The following is a 12,108-nucleotide window of genomic DNA, read 5'->3' on the forward strand; positions in this document are numbered from 1 at the left end:
GTTAGGGTTTTGGGGTTTGGGGATAAGGGATAGGATAAGTGTCAATAAGAGAGGGAAAAGGGAAGAAAATTAAGAAAATGTAGTGAAGAGGGATGGGATATGGGAAAATTATGCAAAGGAGTAAAAAAAAAGGAAGAATGACAAAAACTGCAAAACCCTAGATAGTTTTGCAAGACAACTGGGCAACAATTTAGGGTTTGAATTTTCACCTTTCAAAACACCATCAAGGATGACTAAATCTCTTTTTATGGAAAATGGGAGGTTTTACTTACTTAGAGGAATGGTGTTTGCAAAATTTGGAGCTTTAGAAAGTCGATTGAATGAGTTTTGAACTTGGTTGACTGGTGCGCCGTGCCAACGCCCAGGTGCGTAGCGCCTGGCAGGTGCGCCACGCCCTTTAGAAATCCTTTGTAAATCCTGCGCCTGGTGCGTAGCACCAAGCAGGTGTGTCACGCCAGTGTCCAGGTGCACCGTGCCAAGAAAACACTTGAATTTTGCTACGATTTTATCCTTTCTCTCCTCAAACACGATTTTCTTCTCTCTCTTTCTTTCTTTGCACAAAATGGTGTCTTCTACATAAATGATCTCTTTATATACAAGTGACTTTAATTTTTCATTTAAGAAATACCCACTTTCTAAAGTTTCCTTTTCACTTTGCTTTCTAAAAACTCTGTTTTTGCAGTTTGGCTCTTTTTTGTCATTTAATGGACTAATGCTTGGATTTTCTTGTCTCTTTTGCAGGAGTTGGAGTGCATGAGTTTGGCAAGGTGACCCTGTGCTGCAGAAGATGTTCTATTACATATGAAAACAATAAACTTACATAAAATTTGTTCAAGAAATGGAAAAACCCCGTTTTCACCTCAAAATAGAGTTTTTGAGGTAAAAACCATTTATGGAGCAAATCATCAATAGAATTTTGATCTTAAGACCTTATTAGACCTCCTAATGTGCTTGCTGACCATTATTGAGCTTTTACATGACTATGGTGGTAAACCCTAGACCTAATGAGACTTGAAAACCCTAAAATGACTTCTACAACTGAAATGAAATAAAAGTGAAAGCAAATGATCTGTACAAGTGCAAATAGGCTAGCAGATGAAAAGCATGAGGGAAATTGATAAAGAACCACTACCATCAAATGATCCATGACCTAATGGAATGTAGCTGATCGGATGAGACACCTAAAATGCATGCAAAAAGAGAATTTTGATCATTGATGGAGGGATGATGATACTGACATTAACACTAAGAAGTAAAAGTATACCACAAGCAATTATGAAGAAGAGAAATCTCTTAACTTTCATGCCCTAGATTTCTCAGCACTACTCCCACTATGGCAATGAGTGAATGCATCATCAAAAAAGACTACGTGCTTTTTATTTCCAAAATAATTACAGCCTTGCTTTGTTTTTTTTGCTTTCTTGTTTAGATAACAAATTGATTTAATATATAAAAAGCAAAGATTTTAATGATATCACCACTCCTAATACCATGTCACCACTCAGAATTCATAATACCTCATATCACTCCATATGATATATATGCCATCATATCACAATATGTGTTCATTCATAATTTATGTATCCATGGACCATAACCTTCATATATCCATTATATAATATGACCCAAAAGAACTCAATGATTTTTTATACATGCTAGCACAAAAACGAACAATTATTTTCAAGGCTTTAAAAAGGAAACCAATCCATGGACTTTAAAAAAAAGGTTATTCAACACATCCATGAGTAAAAAAACTTCAAAGCATGTATGAACTCCAACCTTTTCAATGCAACATTCAACGATTTTTTGTTTTTTTTTAACACAACACTAGCATACAGTACGTATAAACAAAATGACCAATGTACCAGATAAAAGGCATTTAGCAAATAGCATACGACGTCATACCAAATTCAATGCTCCATTGCATAAACTATTCAATGCACAAAAATAAACCCTTTGTATTCCTTGACCAGCGTAGATTGCACAAAACTCAATGTGGTGCAAATATAGTAGAGAGATAAATCCACTGTTTAATATATAATGCAGTTGATTCCACCTTCAGTCTTCCACCATTCATGACATTCAACGCATGAACAGCTATTCCCAACACATGCTAAGACTGTCTCACCGGTTGTTTGCAGTTCTGGTTCACAAGTGAGCTTCACCATAGGCGTACACAAGATCGCAAAGGTTTTGACCAAAATTTAAACAACCAATGCATTCACCAAAATGAACGCAGATATTCAATGCTCAAATCAACCACAGTTGTTTCATTCTCACGGTGGTATCAACTTTACTCTAATCAATGCAAAGGGACAGAGAGGAATAGAGAATATGGTAGAGAATGCAAGAGTAACTTACAGAAAAAGATAATTTGGGATCTGACTCTGATACCATGTTAGGTCAGGGGTAACTTCACGGATGAATTTGTTTTTTTTCATTAAGAGAGGATACAAATATATACAAGGAGAGGGAGACTATTGGGTTTCATCTCCTAATGTCTCTTCATCTTCCCTTTATTTCTCTATTTACAATATTTACATAGTATTTTCTAATCCCAAAGATTAGGTGTCAACATGCCACATTGTTTCTCCATATTTAGCCAAAATTTCAAAAAAATCTCCTTTTTCCACCTTGGCCCCAACAACAATGAAGATCTTTGTTTACTAGCCAGTGGCTATAGTAACCATATAATAGGTAACAAATATGTTTTTTTTTTTAATTTTGATGAAAATAGATAAATCTCATATTAAATTAGGTGATGATCATCATATTAATTCCTTAGGCAAAGGTACTGTTACAGTTGTAAGAAAAGAAGGACATTCATAATGTCTATTATGTACAAAGTCTGAAACACAAACTATGGAGTGTATGACAGATGAGTGAAAATGGTTTTGAAGTTGATTTTCAAGGTCCCACCTACACAATTCTTGATAAGCCACCTAGTCAAAGAGTCATAGCAAGGATCCAAATGACCAAAAATATGATATTTCCTCTAGTCATGACAAATTTCAAGCAGTCATTATAATATGCTCAGTTTGTAACAAGTTCTGAGGAAACTTGGTTATGGCATCTTAAATATCGCCATTTAACTTTTAATAGTATTGATCTTTTGCAAAAGAAGTCTATGGTCGTAGGTATACCTATGATATATGTTCATCATAATCCATGTGAAAGTTGTATCCTTGCGAAACACCAAAGAAATAATTTTCAAAAGGTTGTCATCTGTAGAATCCAAAGTCCAGTTGAGCTAGTACACATAAACTTTTGTGGTACTATGAAAGCCCAGTCAATAGGAGGAAGATTTTATTTTCTAACCTTTATTGATTATTTTAGTGGAATGACATGGGTCTTCTTCATTAAAAAAAATATAATATAATACATATGAAAAATTCAAGCAAATCAAAGCCATTGAAAAGAAGAAAAGTGGCAAGCAAATTAAATTACTAAGATTAGATGGAGGAGGTGAATATGATTCCATAAAATTTGCGGCATATTGTATAGATTAATTGTATCAAAATGAAATGTACAACAAGTTATACTCCACAACAAAATGGAGTAACAAAAAGGAAAAATCATACCATCATGAATATGGAAAGAAGCATATTGAAGGAAAAGAACTTTCCAAATGAGTATTGGGTAGATGCAGTAGCATGCTCAATTTATATTTTGAATAAATCTCCAACCAAAAGCATCAGATACAAAGTTCCCTTATAATATTGGACTGCTACAAAGACAATGTATCATACTTCAGAATCTTTGGTTGTATAGCCTATGCACATGCTCCAGAAGAAATGGGAAGGAAATTGGTTGACAAAAGAGAAAAATGCATATTTCTTAGTTATAGTGAAGAATCCAAGGATTACAAATTGTATAATCATGTCACCAAGAAAACAATTATTTCAAGAGATGTTAAATATTATTTAAAGATCAAGCATGGAATGATCACACTAATAGCACAAATAGCAATCAAGTTTCTCCACATGCATTTGAATCAAGTGAAACAATAGAAGTGGAACAACCAATAAAATGGTTGCCACGACTACAAGATCGATTTGAAGGGGCAAACCAAGGAGAACATAGTGCATGCAATCCATCCTCAAGCAGTGAATTTGATCCCACCATTGTGAATAAAATAAGAATTTTGAGATAAATTTATGAATATCTAGATAATCAACAAGTACATTTTTCCTTGTCATCTTGCCAACCATTAAATGTTGAAGAAGAAATCAAAAAGAAAGTGGGTTGAATCTATGAGTGAAGAAATTGCGGCAATAAAAAAGAATGATACATGGAGCCCTATAGATCTACCAGCGCAAAAAATAAGTGTTGGATTCAAATGGACCCATAAGGCTATGTTTAAATGAAAAAGGGAAAATTACAAAACATAAAGTAAGATTGGTAGCAAAAGGCTTTACACAACAACCTAGAGTAGATTATGAAGAAACCTTCATAAAAGTAGCAAGGTTAAATACTATCAAAACAATATTAACAATAACAACAAAAATCATTGGTTAGTTTATCAAATGGATGTCAAATCAATATTTTTAAATGGGATCTTGAAGGAAGAATTTTATGTAGATCAAAGTCCAAGATATGAAGTCGAGAGTCAAGAGCAGAAATTTTACAAGTTAGAATAGCCTTTGCATGGTTTAAAACAAGCCCCCAAAGCATGGTACAACAAAATTGATTCTTATATGCTCAACAAAGGATTCAAACACAACAACAATGAACCCACTCTATATACAAAAACATATTTGCAAGATAATATTTTGGTTTTTTGCATTTATGTTAATGATATGATTTACACAGAAAATTTGCAGCTTGAAGATTTTCAAACAGTTCTAGAGAAGAAATTTGAGATTACCAATCTTGGTCACATGAAATATTTTCTTGGAATAGAAGTTGAATAGTTTGAAAAGAAAATTTTCATTTGCCAAATAAAGTATGCAAGAGACATTTCAACAAGTTTTAGAATGATTGAATGCAAGCCAACAAACACATCAATTGTCCCAAGAACCAAGCTAAGCAAAGATGACAATAGTGCAATAGTCGATCCCACTTTGTACAAGTAGCTAGTAGGCATCCTAATATATCTCACAACAACAAGGCCTCACATAATGTATTCAAACAACCTTATATCTAGGTTTATGAAGTCACAAAAAGAAACCCATTAGAAAGAAGAAAAAATGATTTTAAGTTATATTGCAAGAATAATACATCGTGGATTTTGTACACTAATTCCAAACGAAATCATCTTGTTGGTCACACATATAGTGATTTTGTAGAAAGTATTGATGGCAGAAAGAGCACCTCAGTGTATGCATTTCACCTATGTACAAGACTAATTTCATGGGCATCCAAGAAGCAACTCATTGTATCCATTTCATCACCAAAATTAGGGTATGTAGCAGTAACAGGAGCAACTTGCCAAGCAGTTTGGTTAAGAATATTGATATTTGACCTTGGGCCTAAAAAGAAGAAGGAATCAAGTCCTACTTTCTGTGATAGTAATTCAGCTATTGCACTTTCCAAATCATGTGTTTCACCACAAAAGTAAACACATTGACACATTTTTTCACTTCATCAAGAGCTAGTCAACAATGGCCAAGTCAATCTTCAATTTTGCACTTCCAATAAATTAATCAGTAGTCATTTTACAGCCATTGGAAAAAGCAAGTTTTGAATTTCACATACAACACTTAGGAATTGTCTATGTTGAAAATTGTAATGAAGATGAAGTCAAAATTAAGGGGGAGTGTTGAATGTAATTATTGACTACATCTTCCAACTTATAGGTAGTTTACTTTGTCAATAATTTTGTAGCGTGGTACATTTAATGCACAATTAGTAGTTTGCAATAATGAATTAGACAATATTAAACAAGGTGTTAAAATGAGTCAAACAAATAGTTTTATATGTTTTCTATGTAACCAATTTTAATATGGTGTTTCAAAGTGGCCTTTTAATGTGAAAAGAACTTTAAAACTCCATTAATTTTTCAATCTAGATAATGTTGTGTTTCACTGTAGATTCTAACTCTTCATCTTAAATTCCTACTTTCAAACAAAAACCCATCTTTTCACTTAAACCCACTTTCACACTTAAATAATTTGAAAGTGAAAGTAAATGTTATATTTTATAGTGCATCCAAAATAAATGGGCACAAGTGTGTTTGTCATGAATGTATGGTGAGAACGCAGTCTGGTTGATCACTATTCTCTTCGCATGTTCTTCCAAATACATATATACAGTAATATGTGTCTCCAAATTTGTTACTGCATATGAATTAGTTTGTCCAACACTTAATAAATGCTTCATATGAATTAGTTTGTCCAACACTTAATAAATCCTTCATTTCAACTTCCGTTTCTCACATCTTCAGATTCTCTTCTTTTCTTTTTTTAATTTAACAGTGGTGGTATCTGTATCAATGAAGGAAATGGTTACGTCTTTGCCACTGCAACTTCAAGACAGTTCTACCTGAGGAAGACAATTCTCTTCTTTTTAAAAATAAATTTAATATTACTGGTATCTGTTACGTATTTACCAGTGCAACTTCAAGATATTTCGTACCCTAGGAAGACAACAACGGTGGAAGGGCTATTTCAAAGAAAGCTGAATACAAAAACAGAGGAAAGTGTGTTTACTCCAAAAAGGGGCTATATTTTTTATAAACTATTTCTGGTTGATGTGTTTTATTGTTAATATAATTTTTTTTTGTTGTTTAAAATGTGATTTTAATATATAAATAAATTATAAAAAGTATAGTCAGTATTGGGTAGTTTAAGTGGCAATGGCCTTGGAATGAAGTCTGGCTAAATCCCAGAACTTGGATTCGATTCTTGTGCTATCTCCCCTAGAAATGAGATGAATAACAAATATGTAAAAAACTCGAAAATGAAAATCGTACCAAAACTTACAAAAACATATATATATAAGTATACCGATTATAAAATTTAAATTTATCATTCTAAAATATCCTTATATCAAAACAAAATTATAGAAAATTTCCCAATTTTCCAAACAAAATTAAAAAAAAAAAAATCAATCAAAATCATCTTTCAGGTAAAGTTCGCAAACATAATTTAACAAAACTTGAAAATTAAAATCATTTAGAGGATTAAAATCACTTCTACCCGGCAGTTGCAGTCTCTTTTCTGGTAGTGTCCATCGACTCTTGAGAAATGCTCTCTAACAAAAGAGAGAGACCTCCAATTCCCACAGCCGTTGAGTAGCAGGCCAGCGATCCATTGCAGACCAGAGGAGATTCCAACTCAAAACCACTGAAATAAATTTCTGGACACCAAAGAAATCAAGCTGTAGAACAGAGGAGAAAACCACCAAAATCTATGCAGAGAAACGCGGCCAGAACGAAGAGTAATAATCTCATACATATCGGCAGCGGAGAATTAAATGCTCGGATCAAATGAGGAGATCTTAGTGCCGAACGTGGGGAAATTCTCTATCCCTGATTTCTGGAAATAGCTTCCTATAAATGCCAGCATCCGTTATAACCGATTAATACTCCAGTGGATCCCCGCAGTTGCTCCCGGGTATGTAGCACCAGGTAAACATTTAATGCGACTCACCATAAATTTTTAGGGTCGATTTTTTAATTATGCATAGTTGAGGGGTGGCACAGGTCTGATCTCCCCTCCTAATTACAGCTCAACTCAACCTAATCTTCATGGGATTGAATTGAACGTAGTGGTTCCTTGCCCTTTCTTCCATGACCATGATAATGTTCATGGGATAAGGTGGAGGCAATGTTGGTTGTTTAAGCCTATGTCGTCCTTTAGCTTATTGGCATTTTAACTGATTATATATACCTTCCAAGAACTCGTCGGATGCCCTAGTCACCCTCTCTTGAACGAGCAAGCAAGAATTGAATAGAGTATAACAAGCAATATTGACTTGGAATCTAACGTAAATTGAATTTATTGAGATATGATACATTCATCCCTAAGGGTCTTTCCTTAATATAACATTATACTTCAATCACTTTTTTTCTTCATATAACATTATACTTCAATTGACTTCGTTCAAATGAGAAACAACTTTATTTTTACATTATATATTTAAAGATTTTAGATATATAGTTTTAGAGTTATTATTATTTTTAGTTAGTTTATGGCTTGTGATTAGAAAGATAATTTTTTTATATTTTATAATTATAATTAAAGAGAATTTGTTAATTTATTATGGTTAGAAAAATATTTTTTTTTTACTTATTTTATTCAGTATAAGATTAAATGAAAGTTTTATTTCCTCTCTTAAAAATTGAGAATTTCTTTCACTGTATTTTTCCTCTATCTATTCTAAAGATCTCTTTTAGAAGAATGGTTTTAGGTCATAGAGTATAAATCTCATGGAGATGTTTCTAAATAACAATAATGAGCAAACCACTTCTTCTTTTATTTCTGTATTGTTTACAAGGGTAAGAAGGGACAAATTAAAACTCAAAACACTTTAACATCAAATTAGTGAGACCACATATCACTTTTAGATTTTTTATTTAAAAAACCTATGTTAATGAAACTTTGGAACAGTTGCTTGTTTTCATTTCTTTTAAATGACAAGTCTATCACAAAGATATTTTTTGACAACCATATATTTTAAGAAGTTTTTATAAATTTTTTCTCATTCTCTTTCATAACTTCATAGTTATGTCCCATCTATCCTAAATTCTTTGTTTAAAACAACATCAAATAATCAAAATCTGTTTTTATGATTGTTTTAAAAAAGTCTATTACCAACGTTGATTTTTTTTAACTATTGATATTAAAAAAATATTTATATTTTTTTTTCATTTTCTTCCATTGCTTCATAGTTAAGTCTTCTCTATCTTAAATTCTTCCTCTATATCATCATTAAACAATGCATATTAAAATATATTTTTTTCTATTTATTTATAATGATAATGATCGGTTACCTCAATTTATTATATTTAAATTAAAATTTTAATCATATTATTTATATTCATATTTTTGGAAACTTTTTAATAATAATGATCTTTCATCTTTAACTACAGTATATCTAAATTTATATGTCTGAAAACTTTTTCATATATATCCATTTATTATGATTTAATTTAATATAGTGTTACTTTTACCTTTTTAGTTGCTGGGAGTTGCTTTTAATACTACAGTTTATCAGCCAGGACTGTCTTTTAAGTTACATTGACCTTTTTTGTTTACAGTTTTATCAGCCCAGACTGTATTTTAGTTGCTTCGTCACTCTTATCAGCCAGAACTGTATTTTAAGTTAGATTGGCCTATTTCTTTGGTTCAAAGTGTATCAGCCCGGTCTCTATTTTAAGTCATATTGACCTACTTTTCTTCGTTATCAAATAAGGAAATAAAACCTTATTGGTTTAGTAATTTGACATTAGAGACCAGTGTTGCATTATTCAAAATAAATAGGCACAGAGTTATTTTAGGTTTTCCTTTACTTTACAGGTTTCCTCCGACAATATATATTTCCAGGTGTCTTCAACTTATTTAATTTCTCCGCCATCTAAATAAATCCATCCTCTCATTTCATATTCCATTGGTTGTTGTATGCATGGAAGATGGAGTCTGAGGAGCCCAAGCGCGCCATAAATCCAGCGTTCGCTCGGACAAGAAAGGCCATCTTGCAGAAGCTGGGAGACCCTGCAGCCCATGTGAACAAGAAACCCACCAACTTTGTTCTGGTTCATGAGGGAGGCCACGGGGCCTGGTGTTGGTATAAGCTCGCCGATCTCCTGCAAAAATCAGGCCACACCGCCATTGTATTCGATCTCGCAGCCTCGGGTCTCCATCCCACGCGCCCCGATCACATCTCCTCCTTACAGCAATACGCAGAGCCCCTTTTGGAGGCCCTGCGTTCAATTTCAGATTCAGAAAAGGTATCACAGATTTAAATCAAAATTTAATCCAATTTTGAATGATTTAAATCACAATGGAATCCAATTTTGAATTTCTGATGAAATATTGACACTTATCATATGCAATACAGGTTGTTCTGGTGGGTCATGGCCTTGGGGGCATGTGTTTGGCCTATGCCTCCGAGATTTTTGCATCTAAGATTGCTGTTGCAGTTTATTTGGCGGCCCTCATGCTACCAGGGGGATTCGAATCTTTGGAACGACATATGAACAAGGTGAGTCTTTTAAGACTTTATCGTGAATTTTTTCATAAATACCCATGTCATGAATTCAGAATACCTGTTTCAAATTCCAATAGCTTTGGGATTTATTAGAAAAACAGAGTATTTTTAAGGATTTAAATAATTTTTTTTATTTACAATATTATAAGTTAGAGTAATACATATAGAATGTAAGCTATTATTTAATAAAAACATATAAATCAATATGTTTTTTAAATAACCAATTTCATTCCTGAGATATATTTTTTCCATTCAACCCAGGTCATCAATTCTGATATATTTTTTTCCTGGATCATAACAGATAGAAACCCAGTTGATATGGAGTAACGCTTCCATATATTCCATCAATTTGTTTTCCAAAGATTCATGCAGAGATATTCTCTATAACACCAGCCCATCACAGGTTGGTATGTAATAAGTTGTTTTTTCTTGTTTTAATCTAAACTCTGAAATTCAGGGGGGCAAATTTAAATTGTTTAAATATTTTAGGTTGTTCAAGTTTGATCCAGAACTTATGCTGGAAGTTTTTTGATCCAAAACTTATTCTTGAAGTTTTTTTACCATAACACTATATACACAGATTATTTATATCTAAAAATTAAATGTTATTTTTAAAAGTTAAGATGGATATAAGGTAGTTATTTTTCCGTGGTAGCAATTTTGCTTTGAATTTCATATAAAGCATAATAATATACATATAACTGATTATGTTTATAAAAATTAAGATGAATATAAATTGGTGTTTTTATTTTCAGAAATTAAGATAAATATAAACGGGTGTTTTTTGGTTGTAAAATCACTTTCCGACATGAAAACCAGGCCATAATAATATACACATAACAGATTATATTTTGGGCAGCAGGATATTCAATTGGCGTGCACCTTGTTGAGGCCTGTTCCCTCTGCTCTGAGCCGAGCAAAGGCAGAGAATGTTACAGATAAAGGATATGGGTGTGTTAGGAGAGTATACATAAAGACTACAAAGGACCGAGCCTTTCCTGTTGGGGTTCAGGACACCATGATCAAGATGAACCCACCTCACAGAGTTCTCAGCCTCAACTGCGATCACAGCCCTTTCTTCTCGGCCGCCCCAGAACTCCACAGAATGTTGCTTGGGATCTCCGTCGCGTATGGCAGGTGAAGACCATATTCTAAGGGAGGGAATGGTTAACAGAAGTTGAGTTGTGAACGTCTCTCCCAAGTTAGGTATGGAGATCAGATAGTCTCCTCAATATACGACGGCTATGAATGGGTCTCGTGGACTTTGGCAACCATGGAATTTGCTAATTTTGTTATTCTGAAATTTGACTGGTAGCTTTGTAAAGAAATTCATATTCATTCACTATATATAACAAAAATGGAATAAGCAGTATATTCTGTAGAATCGTTCATTCATTCTTTTTTCAATTTTATTGTTATGGCAATAAGAATTCTAATATATTTTACAACTGAAAGCGGTCTTTTCGAGGACGTTTAAGGATGAAGGTTTCCAAATGGCTTGCTTTCAACCAAACAAAACGTTTTAAGAAAGATGCGTGCAAAAGCCACATTCCTGTATTTTTCTATTTTTTATGTTAAAATTTTGGTTGATGTGAAATAATAAAATGCCACGTTCCCGAGTTTTCTATTTTCAATGTTAAAATTTTGATAGATGTGAAATAAGATATTATTTGTATATATATATACCCTGAAATAATTTGAATGAAAAGAGTAACGATGACTATATATATAATGATGTATATTTTTATACGCCATCAAAGCAATGGCATGTATATGTATACACTTACATCTCCATTTAATGGAATTAAGGAGGTAAGGATATGTATGTTGACACATTTACATCTTTACTTTTTCATTATTAATCGACATTTCATTCTTTGTGCAAACGCATACAACTTTACCACTAAATTATAGTAAATTCTCACTAAACTGATTTTAAGATGTATATTAAAGACA

General features: G+C 32.8%; 1 protein-coding gene across 2 annotated transcripts; it reads left to right on the forward strand.

The window, feature by feature from the left end:
• Nucleotides 1-9,379: 9,379 nt before the first annotated feature.
• Nucleotides 9,380-11,600, forward strand: LOC149260477 (putative methylesterase 13, chloroplastic). Of its 2 annotated transcripts, none has more exons than XM_089380102.1 (4): nucleotides 9,380-9,892; nucleotides 10,003-10,146; nucleotides 10,454-10,555; nucleotides 11,012-11,600. In XM_089380102.1, the coding sequence occupies exons 1-4, from the start codon at nucleotides 9,575-9,577 to the stop codon at nucleotides 11,291-11,293; spliced, it is 846 nt and encodes a 281-aa protein (XP_089236228.1). In that variant the 5' UTR covers nucleotides 9,380-9,574; the 3' UTR covers nucleotides 11,294-11,600. The 2 variants fall into 2 exon arrangements, with proteins under 2 accessions (XP_089236228.1, XP_089236231.1); XM_089380105.1 differs by having other exon boundaries at nucleotides 9,394-9,892; nucleotides 11,015-11,600.
• Nucleotides 11,601-12,108: the final 508 nt, after the last annotated feature.

This window comes from Pinus tabuliformis, chromosome 6 (genome assembly GCF_031772625.1).
Source record: "Pinus tabuliformis cultivar Carrire ecotype Pingquan chromosome 6, CPIR1, whole genome shotgun sequence".
Classification (NCBI taxonomy): domain Eukaryota; kingdom Viridiplantae; phylum Streptophyta; class Pinopsida; order Pinales; family Pinaceae; genus Pinus; species Pinus tabuliformis.

What these genes read in the sequence shown, in the direction of transcription:
- LOC149260477 (XM_089380102.1), top strand. Translation starts at nt 9,575, where the DNA reads ATGGAGTCTGAGGAGCCCAAGCGCGCCATAAATCCAGCGTTCGCTCGG. An exon ending in TGGAACGACATATGAACAAG is followed by an intron (nt 10,147 to 10,453) that starts GTGAGTCTTTTA and finishes GGATCATAACAG; the next exon opens with ATAGAAACCCAGTTGATATG. An exon ending in ATAACACCAGCCCATCACAG is followed by an intron (nt 10,556 to 11,011) that starts GTTGGTATGTAA and finishes TATTTTGGGCAG; the next exon opens with CAGGATATTCAATTGGCGTG.